Here is a 16,575-nt window from a genome sequence, read left to right as displayed (position 1 = left end):
AGTCGTAGTTGTTGGCCGCGCACGCCGCGGCCTTGGCACTCCGCTTCGCCTCCTCGGCGTAGTCGGTGGCGAGGTGCTTGCCTCTCGCCAGCGGGCCCAGCATGCCTTTACGGAACTGCACTGCGGTGATGGTCGTGCCGTCAAACACCATCCTGCGTGCCGAGTGCGTCCAGTTGCCAAGGACGCCGTCCCCCCGCTGGTTCGGGTTGGACTCCTTGTCGACGGCTCGGTTGGGGTCTCTGGGCCCGAGCTTCACCTCCTGGAGGCTCCCCGCCGCGCCGAGGGCGCGGGCGATGGAGATGACGTGGGTGTTGATCGAGGTGTGTCCAGCGCCGACGTGGCCGCCGTATCTGCAACCCATCCCAGTGCGTGCCGTTGAAGTGTTCGTAGCGCGTGAGCATGTGCCGCTCCTTGGCGGCGCCGACGGCGCACGGCGGGCACTCGCGCAGCTTCGACGCGTGGTAGATGCACTTCGTCCTCTCGCTCTCGCCGGTGCACCGCGTCGCGAGGGTGATGGCGCCTCTGGGGTGGTTGAGGTAGCCCTGCACCTCGTGAAGGAATGCCTCGTCCGGCAACTCGACGGCGTCCTCGATGGCGTCGATGCCTAGCACCGCGCCCGCCCCGAGCTGCTTCGCCGCGCGGAGGTGCGCACGCGTCGCCGGGTGTACCGACGGGTCGTCGACGATGGCGCTGTACATGTCTTGCTGCAGGGCGTCGCTGGCGACGTGCTGGAAGTGGCGCCCCGAGAGCAGCTCGATCCCCTCGTAGTTGAGCGAGCCGTCGGGCGCGACAATCTTGCCGCGGATGTACTTCCAGTCGTCGGCCTCGTCGTCTGGGCCCTGCTTGAAGCCCGCCGAGTCGCTCACGAGCATCGCAATGAACGCGATCGCCTCCTCAAGCAGTGGCACGCCCGACGTGGCCCACTCACTCGGCGGCGGCACTAGCGGCGACACGTCCTCGAGCCGCCGCAATAGGTAGAGGACGTCCATCACGCGTCCGGTTGAGGCGGCCGGCGCGACGAGCCGAGGGTGCGTCCAGCCAGCGCCGCCGTGCCGCTGCGAGAGGTGCATCGCCTCCTCGCACCGCCGTTCCGTCGGGCCGGCGGGGTTGGCGTCGTGCTGGACGTCGCGGATCTCGTCGGGGGCGGTGGCGGTGATGGTGCGGAAGAGGTGCGCCTGCATCTCCCCCGCGTGCTCGAGCGGCACGCGTGAGATGGAGGGCTCGTTGCCGCGCGCTTGGTGGTTGAAGGTGGTCGACGGCTTGCACGAGAAGCGGCCGTAGAGCTCGGCGGCCTGCCGGCCGAGCAGCGGCGTAAGCCGCTCGAGCACCTTGAGCTTTCTTTTTTAATTTCTACATGGATGATGGGAGGACGGCACGCCGCCACCACATAGGGATTTTAAGTGCATGTGCCATGTGCCAGTGCGCGCGTCCTGCGAGTGTCTCTGAATTTCTCCCGCGAAGTCCGCTCCGGAGCAAAGTCGCGCAGTCGCGCGCAGAACGGCACCATCCATTGGCTGGAGGCGCCTGCCGCTAGAAGTCTGGACTGAATGAGCCGCCTCTCCGAGCCGCTGATCGCTGCGCCGCCGCCGCCGCGCGGGACGCTGTTCGCCGGCAACCTCCTCCAATACATCAACGACAACGTAGTGATGATGGCAATGGCGTGCACCGTGAGCGCCCTCGGCAACCACATCGGCGCCTGCATCCTTGCCGACACTGTGCAGGCCGCCGCCTTCGGGCTCGCGTGCGACTGCGCCACCGTGGTGCTGCTGCGCTCGCTCTTGCTCGGCGCGTGGGCGCGGAGCGAGCCAGACTCGCAGTGGCAGAACGCCCTCTCTCACATGCTGCTCAGCCTGCCGTGGATCGTGCGAGTCCCCGCTTCTCTGCTGGTCGACGCCGGCACCGAGGCGCTCCACCGGGCGGTAGGGAGCGTCGGCCCGACGGGCAACTTCCGCTCGCGCGAGGCGGCGGGCGCGGCCTTCCTGACGTCGCTGCTGCTCTTCCTGCTCCTCGTCCACGCGCTGCTGCGGCTGATGCGGCTCAACCGCTCCCAGCCCGACAGCAGGTACGCCGACCAGTCGGCGCGCACCTACGCTCTGAGGACCGCCACGCTCGCCTGCACCTCGGCCACCGGCAAGGCTGGCCACCTCCTCGTCCGGAACGTCACGGAGCACTTTGCGGGCACGCGCCAGCTCGCGATCACGCACACGACGAGGGAGGCGGCGCGGCTGGCGGCGGCCGGCGCGGTGGAGCAGGTGCTGCTCTCGTTGCTCGCGGCGTGGCTGCTCGGCTGGGCGGTGCCGCTGCAGCACGAGAGCCCGCGCGTCGCGCACAGCGAGTCGCTGCAGATCAGCCTCGGCGTGGAGGAGTACATCGTGGGGTACGTATGGTCCTTCTCGCTCGCAAACTACCTCTGGCTGCTCTGCAGCCGCGCCGGCGAGCTCACCTCCCCTATCTGGGGGGCCGCCGCCTACTGGGGGCTCGTCCTGCTCGGCCTGGTCCTCGCGGCTAGCCTCGCGCGCACCACGCCCGACCAGAGCTTCTACGACATGGGCAAGGGGCCCGAGGGCGGCGCCCACTGGCTTCAGGGCCCCGCGCAGCTGACCTGCTGGTACGTGGACTTCACGACGTGGTTCGGCTGGTCGGGGCTGGTCCTCAGCTTCGACCTTCGGCTCGCCGGCGGCCCGTCGCGCCAGTGCCTGCCCGGGACGCTTCCGTGGGTCGTCGCGCTCAACTTCTCCATGTTCGGCGCCCTGCTACTGGTGGCGGGCGCGACCAACCTGCTCAACGCCGCCGGGCTCGAGCGCATCCTGCCCTGGACGGCGGCCGCGAGCAAGACCCGATACGACTACCTCGCGGCGCGGAGGGGTGACGCAGAGACCAAGCTGCGGCAGTCGAGCTATCGGAGGGAGACGTCGCGGGAGGGGCGAGGCGAGCAGGCGATGTGTCCGGTCCAGTAAGCGGCCTCTCGGGAGCGCAGTGGCGCGGGCCCTGCACGACGAGGGAAGCCGGAGGCGGAGGTTGCCGCGGGTCTTCACCCAGAGATGGCGAGCGGCACAAGAGCGGAGCGCCAAACGGCACGCAGCGGCACGGTACAGGCGGACGGAGAGGCGGCCACGCTGCAGCGACGGCGTGGCGCGGCGGCCGCGCGGGGCAGCATTCTCGCGGTGGAGGAGGGAAGCGCACGCGGCTCGCTGCTGGAGGCTCCGACTGGCCGGGCCGAGTTGTTTTCATGCGCAGCGCAGGGCCAGTGCCCCCACAGCCCACTGCCTTGTGCTCGCTGTGAAGGAAGGCTGTCCTTCGCTGCCGCTACCCGCAATGCACCGGCAGGTGGCACCGCCGCCACACGTCCAACTCCTCCGCCGCCTCGGCCCCTCTGCCCTCTTTGGTTCGCCTGCGCCAGAGCCGTAATCGGTTCAATGAAACCGCATTCACTTTTCGTGTGAGTGTTCGGTTTTTTTGTCCCATGTTTGTGGAACAACATGATGATGTGCATGTGGAACTGTATGAGCGATGGTAAAACGAACTTTTAGAAACGCAGAGTTTTGATTCCCGCAGCATCATGCTTCATGGGTGTGTAATTTTCAAACGTGGGAGTCGCTGGCAGGCGCCTCGCGCCGCCGCCACCGTGCGGGTAGCCACCTCACAGTTGGTCTCGAGTGTGGCGAGCATCTTCTGCACCTCGAGAGCGAGCGAGCGCGTGGTGTCTGGCGCCTCCACCGCCTTGACGTGCTCCTCCTTGAGCACGGGCTGGAGGTGCGGGTGGCGAAGCAGCTCCACCAGGTGGTCCAGTTCGGTGTGGAAGGTGAGCGAGCGGACGCGGCGCTTGCCGTCGAGCAGCTTGCTGTTCTCGATGGCGCCGGGCAAGCTGTCGATCGCCGCCTGGAAGGCTGCAGGCGCCGGCGCCTCCTTGGCGAGGAACTCGTAGATGGCGAGCGCCGACCTGCCCTCGCTGGCCAGCACTCCGGCATGCTTGGGCCCCACCGCAAAGAGGGCACACTTGCCGCCCTCGCCCACGCTCATCACGCCGCGCACAAAGGCACCCATCGCCTGCCTCTGCCAAAACCTTTTGGGATTTCTCCCGGCGACTGAGAACTCCCGCTGCCACTCCGGTCGCAGGCGCCGCCCGTCGGCTGAGAATTCCGGCATCTTGCGCTTTGGTGGGGGCTCCCGCTCCCCACCTCGGTGTGCTCTGCGTAGCGAGCGCCGCCTGGGCGCTGCACCTTCGTCCTCGGGCACGCCAGAGTGCGCCAGCGCACGACAGAGAGCGAGCACGCCAGAACCATTGCCGCCACTTCCATCCGAGGCTGCCGTCGCCGCCACCTCTTCGCCCGCCGCCTCTTCCTCGCCCGCCACCACCGCCCCCTCTTCCTCACCCGCCGCCGCCGACCCGTCCTCGCCAGCGCGTGATGTTTCGCCTTGATTCCGCATGCCTGGCTGCAGGTTGCGCGACGGCAGCTCACCCCACCACTTGTCGACGCGCCAATCGGCGAGCACTTCACGGAGGGCGCCTGGGACTAAATTTAGTGCGTGTGAATGAACTTTAGTGATGGTTCAAATTTGGCTAAACTCTTGGCGACTCCGGGACCGCGGCGCCGAATAGACGTGGCACAAACCCGCGACAGACAGAGCAGCGCGCGCTACTCGCGCGCACCCCGGCGAACGGCGCGTCCCCGGCCCGCGGGTGCAATCCATGACGATGACGGTACAGTGTGGTAGCGCGGCACAGTAAGGAAGCCGTCTCGCGCCCACCGCGCGCGCGCCGCGGCGAAGCGGCACGCGGCAGAGGGGACGGCCCGTCCTCCTCCTCTCCCCTCTCGCGCTCAGACTCGCAGTATCTGCAGCTTCTTGTCGAAGCAGATGGCCACCCAGTCCGGCTGCGTTTTCGACCACTGCACCTGGTTCACCTCCGACTCGGCATAGTAGGCTAGGATCGGGTCCTCGATCCGGCTCGGCATCGGGCTCAGGTCCCAGATGAGCGCCTGGTTGTCGTCGCCCGACGTGCACACGTGGCAGCTCGAGTGCGGCGCCCACGAGACGGCGTTGACGCACTGCGAGTGCCCCTCGAGCGTCGCCGCTGGCAAGGACGGCACCCGGATGTCGAGGATCGCAACCTTGTTCGAGTCCATCGTGATGGTCGCAAGGTAGTTTGGGTCCTGCTTGTTCCACGCGAGCCGAATCAGCGGGAGGGGCGAGCCGCCCTGCCCGTCGGACGACTCGTAGATGATCGTCGAGTGCTCGAGCGATCGGAGGTCAAACATGCGCACCGACCCGTCGGCCCCGACGGAAGCGAAGACGTGCACGCCCGCCGCAAAGGCGAGGTCGTACACCTCCTTGTCGTGCGCGATGAGCTGCGTCTTGGCCTGCATCTGCGTCACGTCCCAGATGGTGCAAGTCGTGTCGATCGACGACGTGCCGATGATGTTCGGGTCCGTCTCGTTCCAGTCGAACGAGGTCAGCGGCGCGCAAAACTCCTACCGAGAGGGGGCACCACTTCGGTCAGGCTGCGCGGCGGCCGCAGCCGAGGCTCAGGCCGCGGGCGGCTCGCCGTGTTCTTGTTGTTGTTGAGGAGGCCGTCCAACCGCACGCTCTTGTTGTCGACCACGTTCCTACAGCCGGATGCGCCTCCGGGTGCGGCGGCGGTGCGAGGGCTCGCCGCCCGACCTCTCCCTTTCTGCGCCAGATGCGCAGATAGTCTCCCGTCGTCGCCAGCAGGTCGCGCCGCGCGCCTGCTCTCGCAAAGCCGCGGCGCGTGACGAGCGCTGTGCGGAGGGCGGGCAGGGCGGCGGAGGGCGGGCAGGGCGGCGGAGGGCGGGCAGGGCGGCGGAGGGCGGGCAGGGCGGCGGAGGGCGGGCCGGGCGGAGCCGCGCCGTTCGCGTCCGGGATCCACATCATCTTTGTTGCGGGGTACGGGTGCTCGAACTGCGCCACCTCGTTGAACTCGTGCGTCTCCTCGTTGAGCTGGATGATGCGCACCTACTCCGCTCCCGCCCGTCGGTCCCGGGCCGCGCTCGCGGCGCATCCTCCCCTCCCACCGGCGGCGCGCCGAGTTGGAGTACTCCTCCTCAAAGCTGCCAACCGCGAGCCGGAAGCGCTGGTCTGCGCACGTCACAGGGCCGCACGCTCAGAGACTAACGAGCCGGCGGGCGGCCGGGCGACGCGGAGGGGCGGCGGGCGGCGCAAGGAGGAGCCGTGCAGCGTCGCTCAGCCCCGTCCGCTCCCGGCGCAGGCGGCAGAGGGACGGCGCGGCGCGGCGTGGCGCCTGCGCGGACGCTCCAGTTCATGCCGTACAGCAGCCATGGCGCTGTGTAGGTGTAGATCTCCTTTCGCTTGGCCGATGACTGCGCAGGCGCCACGCTGCTGTCAGCCATGCGCCTTGTCTAGGCAGTGAAGCAGTACCTGACGCAGGGGGGGGAGCCACGCAGAGCGGCGATGAGCGAGAAAGGGGCGCAGCGCCGGCGGCTTGCAGCAGCAACGCCGCCGCGAGCGCGCGCCCGCCGAGCGCGCAGAGGGGCGCCGGTGAAGAGAGGGGAAGGGGGCCAAGGCGGAGGGCGTTTGGAGGTGTGTGGAGGCTCCCAGCCCGCCCCCTCCGTCGCCCCCACCACCGCAATCGCCACCACCGCCAAGCCCGCCGCCGCCAAGCCCGCCTCCCCCGTCGCCGCCCCCACCGAGCCCGCCTCCCCCGTCGCCGCCCGCTCCCTCACCCCCTCCGCCGTCCCCACCACCGCCATCGCCCCCGCCGCCAAGCCCGCCGCCCCAAGCCCGCCGCCGCCCCGCCGCCGCCAAGCCCGCCAGCCCCGTCGCCGCCACCGTCAAGCCCTCCTCCGCCGTCCAACCCCGCCCCCTCACCCCCCCCTCATCCCCCCTCACCCCGCCCCCGCCCCGTCCCCCGCGCAGGTTCTACTTCTCGCCGCCACCTGCGAGTCGGCGGGTAGAGCAGCAGCTTGCTTGTTGGCCTCCACCGAATTCACAGCCTTGTTGGAAGGGTCAACCAATGTGCCCGTCCGCCCGCCGCCTACGGTGCCCACCCCGCGCCCCCGGAGCCCGAAAACGGGGCGCCGCGAGCTCGCGACGCCGAGTTTTCCTCGAAATCACACCGTTGCCCCTTCCTATTGAGAAGAATAGGAAGGTGTGGCCACCTCGATCCTTCCTCGTTCGTGGGACGTGGGAACGCAGCCTGAGGGAGGGTGTAGTAGAGTGTAGAGCGCTGTAGAGCTGTAGAGATGTAGAGCGCTGTAGAGCGCTGTAGAGCGCTGTAGAGCTGTAGAGCTCTACATCCGGCGCGGGACAGAGAGCGATGCAGATGTAGAGGGCCACATCCTCCCTGTCGCCCCCCCCAGATCACAGATCACCTCTTGCACCTCGGCAGCGTGCACCTCGATCCTGTACCGTGTTTGTTATGACCCCCCCCAATGAACACACCAGTGAGGGAGGGCGAGACGATCGGAGGGGTCCCGTACCATGCGGAATCGACCCTTTCAAGTGCTCAAGTGCTAAGAAAGAGAAAGAAAAACCCCTTTGCTGCAGACCGCGAGAAGTCATGCTGCCACGGTCTGTGAGTGCCGCCGCCGCAGCGTGCCGCCGCTCCGTCCGCCTGCACGCCGCGTGCCGCTCCATCCGGATCATGGCGGCCGACCGAGTGCCTGGAGTAAAATCTGTGAGCGGTGCCCCGGTGTTGCAGCCCGTCTCGGCTCAGGCGGCGGCGGCCGCCGCGAAGATGGAGGCGGCGGTGCGGGCGCAGCGGCAGCAGCGCGCCCGCGCGCTGGAAGAGGCGCGAGAGGAGGCGCGAGTGGAGGCGATGCCGCAGCAGCAGTCCGGCGGCCACCTCCGCTCGCTGCGCTCGGCGCTCGACCGGAGGATCGACGGTCAGTCGGCGGCGAAGGACGTCGTCGGGCGGGCGCTGCGCCGCCGGCTTCTCGGCCTCTCCGACGCGGACCGGCCGCTGCGGCTGCTCTTTGCTGGCCCGTCGGGCGTCGGCAAGACGGAGCTCGGGATTGCATGTTGCGAGGCGCTGCTGGGGAGGCGCGCCGTCGCGCGCGCGCGGGGGCCACCGGCCGCCGCCCTCTCCTTCCCTCACCGCCGCGCCTCGCGCGCCCCTCCCGCCGCCGGCACAGGTGCCTCCCCGACCGCAACTTTCGGAGGTGGAACCTGAGCGAGTTTTCGCACCCGAGCAAGTTCAACCGGCTGACGGGCGGCGACCCGAACTACGTCGGGTACAAGGAGGGCGGCGAGCTGACCAACTTCATCCGGCAGGCGGAGGAGCGACGCGCGCAGCGCAAGGGCGGCGCCGGGACCGAGCACACCTCGTGCGTCATTCTCTTCGACGAGGCGAGTGCTGACGCGTGGCGACACCTCGCGCTCCCTCTCAAAATGTTGCTCCGAGCCCCCTCTCCGCGCCGGCCTGCAGGTGGACCGCGCGGCCGACGGGCTGCTCACCTTCTTGATGAACTTTCTCGACTCGGGCGCAATCGCGTCTGGGTCTGGCGAGACGGTGGACGCGACAAAGGCGTCGCTTCCGCCCGCGCCCGCGCCTCTGCCCGCGCCCGCGCGCCTCTGCCCGCGCGCGCGCCTCCGCCCGCGGCCCCGCCCAGTGCGGACCGGCCGGGGCCGGCTGCCCGCCCGGCCTCCGCTCACGGTCCCCGCCCTTCTTGCTGGTCCGCCCGCAGGCCCTCATCGTCATGACGACAAACTGCGGCCGCAACGCGATCAACGCCGCCTGCGAGCGTGCCGCCGCGGAGGAGGGCGGCGGCGGCGGCGGCGGCGGCGGCGGCGGCGGCGGCGGCGGCGGCGGCAGCGAGGCGGCGACGCGCTCCGACGGCGAGAGCGGCCGCGAGGCGGCGAGGTGTGCGGTCGGTGGCGCGTCAGCTGGCGTGCGCCGTTGCCGTAGGCGAGATGATGCGCGGGATCCGCCGCGAGGTGCTGCGCGAGATTTGCGACGGGCGGTGGGAGAACTTGGGCCGGCTCGGCTCCGTCGTGCCGTTCACGCCGCTCCGGGGCGAGGGGCGCCGCTCCGTCGTCACGCGGCAGCTGGACGCGGTCTCGGAGCGGCTCCGCGCTTCGTGGGGCGGCGCGGCGCCATCACTGCGCCTCTCGCCGCGGCTGGTCGACTTTGTGTGCGAGCGGTGGGAGGACGACCTCGGCGGCCGCTCCACGCGCGACTTCATCGAGGAGACGGTCGTCGAGGCGCTCGCCGAGGCGCTCGACGGCGAGAGGGGCGCGCTGACGGCGCAGCACCAGCTGCTGCTCGACGTCGCGCCCGGCGAGCGAGCGGGTGGCGGAGAGCGGGTCGCCGCACGCGTGTGCGCGGCGCCCGAGGAGCTGAGCGAACCGCAGGTGGCGTCGTGAGGCGCGCGGCATCGTCTTTTCGCGGTCGCCCTCTATAAAATCTACAAAACGGCACGCCGTCCCGTTAAAAAGATACTTTTTTTTGTAGGGCGTAAGCCGTATTTTACCGCGTAGAGCCGTATGAGACGTTGGACGTGCGTACGCGGCGGTACGGCAGTTAGGACGTACATGTAGGAGGTAGCAGGTACGGTACCCAGGTATAGGAGCGACGGCTAACCGCTTTCATGCAGAATGCACAGCCGAGCTGCGCACGTAGGCGTCGACATCGGAGCGCGAGCCGAACGCGACGGGGACGCACTGGTTCAGCGTGCCGGGCTCGATCTCGAGGGTTCGCTCCGCACCGCACGCGCTGCCGCCGCCAGCCTGCTCCATGAGGAAGGCGACGGGCGCCGCCTGGAACAGGAGCCGCAGCTTGCCCCTTGGCCGCCTCGAGCTCGCCGGGTAGAAGAAGACGCCGCCGTACAGGAGCGTGCGGTGCACGTCGGCGACAAAGGTGCCGGTGTAGCGCAGCGATTTGCTCTGCGAGACCAGGTCGACGTGCAAGGCCATCGCCTCGCTCCACTGGCGCCGGTGGCCGAGGTTGACCGAGTAGAAGCGGCCGGTGTGCGGCATCCGAAGCTGCGGCCGCGTCAGCGTGAAGCACCCGAGAGAGGGGTGGAGGGTGAAGCCGTCGACGCCCCTCCCGACGGAGAGCACGAGCTGCGTGGCGGCGCCGAACACAACGTACCCCGCAGCGAGCATCTCCTCGCCCCTCCGGAGCACGGAGGCGCGCGTCCCGCCCTCCTCGCCGCCCGCGCGCGCCGAGTAGACACTGAAGATGGTCCCCGACGACGCGCCCGCGTCCGCCTTCTCCGCGTCGCCCCCGAGCGGGTCCACCACCACCGCAAAGCGCCTCACGCACGGGCTTGTCGCAGGGGACGTTGGTGCACAGTAGTAGTCGTACGGGTCTGCTGACACTGCCGGAGCCGGTGCAGGCGGCGCTGCATCCAACCCAATCCCGTTGCCGCTGCTATCGCCCTCGAGCTCGACGACGCCCTCGTGCGTCCCAAGCGCGACTACTCGCGTGCGAGTGCCACGCAAAGCTGCGAGAATGATCTCGGCGACCTTTTGATCGAGCTTGAGGACCTCCCGCTGCCACACGCCACTCCCGTGTTTGGCGTCACCACCCGTCCTGAGGCCGTGCCGCAGCAGCAGAGACACCTCGCGAAAGCTGCACTCCAGTGCCTCCAGGACCGCGACCAGCTCTGGCGACGCGCCGGACACATCGCGAAGATGTCTGTCCAGCGTGACCAGCATGGGCGGCGGTAAGGTGGAGTTCCTCCTTCCGCGCTCGCGGATGGGCGTGGACGTCGGCAGCGCAAAGCCGACAGACGGAGCGGGCCTCGCCATTCGAGATGCTGCAGATCGAGACACTGTTGGACCACACTGCGGCCACGGTGGCGAGGCGGGAGGCGGCTGCGGCTTGGACAGACAGCGCGCGGGACAGCGCTGCGAGATAAGCCGAATTGATTTCACCTTCTCTCGAGGTTCTCGAGGTGGATATCCTTTGGCCGCGTTGGGTAGCGAGGATTGGTGTAACCCGAGCCACGGAGGCGTGTTTTCTGACGGCCGACCGTCAGTGCACGGAGTTGCCCCTTCTCCGACTGCCCCGGCTAGTTCACGATTCACGAGTTTCGCGGGAGTGACCCCATGCGTCAAACCCGAGACCTAGCGCGGGTGGGTTGGAGGGGGCTCGCCCCGTTCCTCCCCATCGGGCCGCATATGCGGCCACGCCTCGCAGATTCGTTTCTCGCGCCTGGGTCAGGCGCGCGGGGCATCCCCCGGGTCGCTCGACCAGCGATCCGAAGAGTGGCCGCTATGCGAGGAAAGAGCGGGGCCCTCGGGGTACGCCTCCATCCGGCCCCCTCCGAGGGGGGGAGGGAATTGCGGGGTCCCCACGGGCGCCTCAGTTCGGCCCTCCCGAGGGGGGGAGGGGAGCAAGGGGGTGGGGGGATTGGGGTGGGGGGGAGGGGTCTCGGGTTTCGTGTGACTAAGACTTGCCTTTCGGGGAGGGGCCTCAGTACAAGCGAGGCAAGCTCAGCTCGACGTCTTCCCCTCCGCCCTCGAGGCAGCGAGTAGGCAGCGAGAGGAGGTCTCGAGCGCCTATATGAAGGTATGTGAGATGGTGATGGGAATGGGTGGTCGGGCGGGCGGGCGGTCGGTCGGGCGGGCGGGCGGGCGGGGAAGCGGGGAGAGGCGGGCGGGCGGGGCGGGGCGGGCGGGCGGGGTGAGCGGAGGAATTGTGTCCACAATCAGCGGAGCAGCAGCAGCAGCTGCTGCAGCTGCAGCAGCAAGCAGCAGCCAGATTGCTGCCGTTGTCTGCGCCGCGATCCGCCGCCGCGCCGCCGCGCCGCCGCCGCCTGCGCTCGCCGCCGCCTCGTAGACGACTCCTCTCGCGCTTGGAGAGCCGCGCAGCGGGCCGCGAGGTTGTGGTCAGAGAGCAGCAGGGTTGAGATCCACAAAATCGGCCAATTTTGAGGTTGCTCGAGAGAGCCTGGAAATGGTCCCGCGCCGTTGCCCCGGTGCCGGCGCATCACGTCTCAGCCGCGATGGGCCGGTTCCGCCGCGCAGTCGAGCAGCAGGAGCTCGGAGGCAACTTTGTCGACAAACTGGTCGAGCCAAAAATCAGCGAGGAAGCGGCACCGGCGGCACGCCGGGACGAATCCGGACTGGTCACATTGTTCGGCACCGCGGCGGCGAGCCGCCGCGAGCCCACAGGAGAGCTGGGCGCCGCGGCACCAGACCGCGCCGCCAGCGTGGCGAGAGCAGCAGCCGACCGGCCGTGACATGGCAGTTAGACGGATTTCACCGTTTTTCACGTTTTTCGCGACACCCTCCCTCACGCGCCGGTAGGCGTCACCCGGACACGGCCTCAGCCGCGGGCGCGTGGCGCCAACGTCATTTCCCTAAATCGGATAGCTCGAAAGAAGAAACACACCCACACCGCTGCTATAAGGGACGCTCCCACAGCGATGGCTCGGCGTCGGCGTCGTCTGACCACTCCTGCAGCGGCGTTCTACCACCGCCAGTGCCCTCGCCGCGCCAGTCGGGCTCCGTCCCTTCCAACCCGTCTCCGATCGGGCCCGTCATCTCGAGCGCGCCGTGCGCGTACGACCGCTTCGCCGCCAGGCGGTGTCTGCCGTGCACCGCGGTGGCGATCCACGCCGCGCCGAGCACGAGGACGGCGCCCGCCGCCCAGCCGAGCGCGTCGAGGCTGCTGGCGAGCGCCGTGCGGGGCCGCTCGAGGTCGCGGGGCGAGTGGCGGACCGAGTCGACGGGGACGAGGAGCTCGTAGGAGAGTCGACCGGCGCCGAGCTCGACGAGCTCCGTGGCCGCCTCCTCCGCCGACTTTGCGGACGGGTCGTCCGCGATCAGCAGCTCGACGGCGACCGCCGACCCGTCGCCGACGGTCCGCGGCTCTGCTGTCGTCGAGAGGCGTTCGACGCGGACGCCGAGGAGGGAGGCGACCGAGGAGAGCATGCGCGGCCTCGCCGCCTGGCGGGAGGCGGTGGGAGGTGGTGGGAGGCGGTGGGAGGCGGCGGGAGGCGGTGGGAGGCGGCGGGAGGCGGTGTGTGTTGGTGAGGGTGTGCCGGGCGGGGAGGGGGGAGGCGGCGTGCGCTGCCTGGAAGGCGGAGGCGGTGACGAGCGGCTTGGGCGTCTTGCCGTCCACGAGGTGGAGGACGAGCACCACCGCCCGAGTCGAGTCGGGTCTCGGCGGCGACGGAGGCGGCGGCGGGGCGGACGGAGGCGGCGGAGGCGGCGACGGCGGCGGCGGCGGCGGCAAGGGCGAGGGAGGGGCAGGCGGCGGCGGCGAGGGCGGCAGCGGCGACGGCGGCGGTGACCTCGGTGGCGGGCTCGAGGGGGGCGGCAGGGAAGGTGGCGGCGGCGCCGGTGGAGGCGAGTTGGGCGGAGGCGGCGGGAGCTGCGGCCGTTCAGCCGGCAGGGTGGGCGGGAAGCTTGGCGGCGGCGGCAGGGGCGGCGGCGGCGGCGACAGCGGGAGCGGAGGGCTGCCTGGCGGCGCTGCTGGGAGTGGCGGCGGCGAGGCCGGCGGCGGCCGCGGCGGCGGCGAGCTCGGCGGCGGCGGCGCTGGCGGCGGCTCGTCGGGTGGCGGGGCGGGCGGCGCCAGAGGGGAGGGTGGCGGCGCTGGAGGCATGCTCGGAGGCGGAGAGGCTGGAGGCGGCGGCGATGGCGACGGAGACTGCGGCGGCGGCGGCAGCGGCAGCGGATGGCCCGGTGGGGCGCTGGGCGGCGGACGGTCCGGCGGCGGCGGCGTCGGCGGTGGCCAGGGCGGTGGCAGCGATGGCGGAGGCGGCGGCAGCTGCGGCATGAAGTCGGGTAGCCGTGGCGGGAAGGAGGGCGGCGGCGGAAGCGGCGGCGGCGATGGGGGGGGCGGCGAGGGAGGCGAGCTCGGAGGAGGCGCTGGCGGCGATGTCGGTGGCCGCGGCGGCGGCGGCGGCGGAGCCGGCGGAAGCGCCGGAGGCTGCAGCGGCGGCGCGGGAGAGGGCGGCGGCTGCGGCGGCCGCGGCGCTGCAGGCGGCTGGTGTGGCGTCGTCGCGTTGCAGCCACTCAGCGAGCAGGAGCTGGCCACGCACCCGATCTTCTGGCACACGTCGGCGATGCAGCAGCCGCCGGCATCGCAGCCGGGATACGCCTCGTCCGTGCAGCGGCAGTCGAACACGGCCAGGCAAGCGCCGTTCCTGTTTAGCTCGCACGCGAAGGGCATGCACGCCATGTCCTCGTTAGGTCAAACTTCTCTGCACGCTTGGTTGGGGCGGCGTGGGGAAGGAGGCGCAAAACTTCCAATTGGGCTGCGCGCGGCGGCGGCGCGCAACAAGAATTTTGACTCCATTCGCACCTGCCGTCTGTTGGAGAGTGTGAACTCAAACCTACTTCCTGACCGTAGCCTGACCGTCCTTGTGTAACCGTGTCTCATGTTTGGTTTGTCCTGCCGCGCACATTGTCATGCTGTTGGGTTTCTCCTGCCGCGTACATTGTCATCGACTTGTATCCGACTTGGTGGCTGTGGTGATGTAGCGATGGTGTGGGTCTCTAGTGACCTATACAAAATCTCCGTGTTCCGTCTCCTGACATGGTACCGACCGGTGAGTGCACGGAGTGAGCAGTGCGGCACTGAGGCCGACATGAGAGCTGGTGCGGCACACAAGCGAGATGTGTTGCCGCACAGCATTTCCGGCTTACGCTCGATACGTTGGCTGGCGCCATGGGCACAGAGGCGAGCCGTGGTGATTGGCTGGGCACAGAGGCTCGGCGCACGGTGGCACAGCGGCCGCCAACTGCTTGGCTCGGAGGCTGAGCAGAATGAGTACAACCGCAACATCAACTTGGGTGCTTGCGGATCTTCTGCGACAGAGCGCATCTCCGCCAGCACTGCGGCTGTGTGGACACGAGTATCCCCTCTTGCTTCTCCTTACCGGTCCGTTCTCCTCGCCTACGGACCACCATCGCAGCTGCTGCCTCCGCTACCAGCTCTCGGGCTGCTGCAACGGCAGTTACCGCAAAGATCTCGCACCGAATGTGGACCCTGCCTTTCGCCGCCGCTACTTCCGACGTCGCCGCTCGACACGACCGGAGCTGTACGCGATGAACACGCGACGATCGACACGCCCTCTCTGCCTTGTGTGGCGATTACCACGTCGTGGGGGAGTGTTGGGCATCTGTTCGACGTGGCAATGCCACTCTACCTCATTGCTGTCTCTTCCTCGTCTCGCCTCCTCGCGCTAGCCCGTCCCGCTGTCCAACGCCTCTGGCAAGAAGTCCAATGCGCCTCTACGAGCGTCTCTGCCGTCTGGACGTCTGAGACTGAGCCTGCCATCTCCGACGTCGGCGGCCCGTGGCGCAACATCAACGTTCGGGGCATTGAAGATCGTCCTCACGTCCCTGATGCGCTCATCCGCGTCAACGCGGCGAGGCCTCCCAACGGCCCAATCGCCGCGCCGCAAGGGGGCGCCCCCGCTGCCGCTCCCGCGCCCGCCGCGCCTGCCGCGCCCGCTCAAGCCGCCGCCCCGCGACGCTCAGCCCGGATTGCAGCTCGCGGCGCGCCATGACCGAGCTCCACAACGAGCTCCTGTTCATTATCTCCCCTTTCTCTCTCTCCGCCCACTCGGCCGCGCTTTGACCCCTTCACTGGATCATCTTAGCGCGCAAGTCTTGCCAACAAGCAAGACCATCCTTCGCGAAGACGCAAGGTTGGACGCTTAGCCAGCCCCGCGAGACGCCGGCGGGTAACCGGCATACCTACGCTCAGACACATTCACACTCTGCTGTTGTTGTCTGCCGCATCCTCATTCATGAAGAATGCGGAGACAATGGGGGAGTGTTGGAGAGTGTGAACTCAAACCTACTTCCTGACCGTAGCCTGACCGTCCTTGTGTAACCGTGTCTCATGTTTGGTTTGTCCTGCCGCGCACATTGTCATGCTGTTGGGTTTCTCCTGCCGCGTACATTGTCATCGACTTGTATCCGACTTGGTGGCTGTGGTGATGTAGCGATGGTGTGGGTCTCTAGTGACCTATACAGCTCCTCCGTGTTCCGTCTCCTGACACCGTCCTCCCATCCCTCCCTTGGGTTGTGTGTTCTCTTTCTTTCTTTCTTAGTTCGCACCCGGTGTCGAGCCTGTCTGCTGTGAGAGAGAGTTGGGTTGTTTAAATTCTTTTTGCGGGGTTCTTTCTTAAATTCCCGGACTCACGAACCCCACCCCACCCCGGCCAGTTGACGACACACTCCCAGACGCCCGCCGATGAAGCTGGGAGGATGTATGGAGGAATGGTAATGACCTCTCCGGATTGGTTGAGCCCCGGCATCGATGGTGGGAAGAGGGAGGATCCCCCGCCCCTATCCCTCAGTCCAATCCCCGAGAGGAGAGGCAGAGCCTCTGGCGCGGTGAGACCACCCGTAAGCTCTCAAGGCCGACCCCCCCTCTTCAGTTCAAACACCACGAGCGGCAGCGGCGCGCGCGCACACACAAAGGCCGCAGCCCCCTCACACCCCGCACCGCACATCACACACCCCTCGTGGCCGTTCTTCAGTCTGCGGCCAGGGCGCGCTGCACCGGGCCAACCTGCGGCCGTCGCCACGTGCGGCGGGGCTCACCGCAGGGCAGCGCGCCGACGACGTCGAATGCGCCGCCGTGGCATCGCGGCGCCGACGACCAGGCTCAGAGGATGACCCCGGGTA

The 16,575-nt window shown here is 69.0% G+C and overlaps 5 protein-coding genes across 5 annotated transcripts; 3 read left to right on the top strand and 2 right to left on the bottom strand.

The window, feature by feature from the left end:
* Positions 1 to 1,547: 1,547 nt before the first annotated feature.
* On the top strand, positions 1,548 to 2,957 carry EMIHUDRAFT_105315 (hypothetical protein; the record flags this gene model as incomplete). Its single annotated transcript, XM_005762620.1, has 1 exon — positions 1,548 to 2,957. The coding sequence occupies one exon, from the start codon at positions 1,548 to 1,550 to the stop codon at positions 2,955 to 2,957; it is 1,410 nt and encodes a 469-aa protein (XP_005762677.1).
* A 1,567-nt stretch (positions 2,958 to 4,524) lies between these two features.
* EMIHUDRAFT_452725 (hypothetical protein) lies at positions 4,525 to 6,945 on the bottom strand. Its single transcript, XM_005762619.1, has 7 exons — positions 6,915 to 6,945; positions 6,260 to 6,396; positions 6,044 to 6,096; positions 5,868 to 5,973; positions 5,678 to 5,726; positions 5,546 to 5,606; positions 4,525 to 5,471 (listed from the first exon to the last, which is right to left on the bottom strand). The coding sequence occupies exons 2-7, from the start codon at positions 6,366 to 6,368 to the stop codon at positions 4,821 to 4,823; spliced, it is 1,029 nt and encodes a 342-aa protein (XP_005762676.1). The 5' UTR covers positions 6,369 to 6,396; positions 6,915 to 6,945; the 3' UTR covers positions 4,525 to 4,820.
* A 573-nt stretch (positions 6,946 to 7,518) lies between these two features.
* EMIHUDRAFT_452724 (Hsp104) lies at positions 7,519 to 9,342 on the top strand (the record flags this gene model as incomplete). Its single annotated transcript, XM_005762618.1, has 5 exons — positions 7,519 to 8,019; positions 8,112 to 8,325; positions 8,405 to 8,503; positions 8,664 to 8,721; positions 8,885 to 9,342. Exons 1-5 carry the CDS (start codon positions 7,538 to 7,540, stop codon positions 9,340 to 9,342), a joined length of 1,311 nt encoding a protein of 436 aa, XP_005762675.1. The 5' UTR covers positions 7,519 to 7,537.
* Positions 9,343 to 9,600: 258 nt separating this feature from the next.
* EMIHUDRAFT_54649 (hypothetical protein) lies at positions 9,601 to 10,233 on the bottom strand (the record flags this gene model as incomplete). The annotated part of the gene is made up of 1 exon (XM_005762617.1): positions 9,601 to 10,233. A coding segment is annotated over one exon (633 nt), but the record flags the coding sequence as incomplete, so codon positions are not given.
* A 4,440-nt stretch (positions 10,234 to 14,673) lies between these two features.
* Positions 14,674 to 15,571, top strand: EMIHUDRAFT_358275 (hypothetical protein). The gene has a single exon (XM_005762616.1). The coding sequence runs from the start codon at positions 15,072 to 15,074 to the stop codon at positions 15,444 to 15,446; it is 375 nt and encodes a 124-aa protein (XP_005762673.1). The 5' UTR covers positions 14,674 to 15,071; the 3' UTR covers positions 15,447 to 15,571.
* Positions 15,572 to 16,575: the final 1,004 nt, after the last annotated feature.

Source organism: Emiliania huxleyi (assembly GCF_000372725.1).
Source record: "Emiliania huxleyi CCMP1516 unplaced genomic scaffold EMIHUscaffold_67, whole genome shotgun sequence".
In the NCBI taxonomy this organism is placed as follows: domain Eukaryota; phylum Haptophyta; order Isochrysidales; family Noelaerhabdaceae; genus Emiliania; species Emiliania huxleyi.
The sequence above is the reverse complement of the archived record's forward strand: the minus strand, read 5'-3'. Positions and strand labels throughout refer to the sequence as shown.

Excerpts from the sequence above, each read along its gene's own strand:
- EMIHUDRAFT_452725 (XM_005762619.1), bottom strand. The coding sequence starts at position 6,368 with ATGGCTGACAGCAGCGTGGCGCCTGCGCAGTCATCGGCCAAGCGAAAG. Across the intron at positions 6,097-6,259 it reads GAACTGGAGCGTCCGCGCAG|ACCAGCGCTTCCGGCTCGCG; the intron begins GCGCCACGCCGC and ends TGACGTGCGCAG. Across the intron at positions 5,974-6,043 it reads AGGAGGAGTACTCCAACTCG|GTGCGCATCATCCAGCTCAA; the intron begins GCGCGCCGCCGG and ends GGAGCGGAGTAG.
- EMIHUDRAFT_358275 (XM_005762616.1), top strand. The coding sequence starts at position 15,072 with ATGCCACTCTACCTCATTGCTGTCTCTTCCTCGTCTCGCCTCCTCGCG.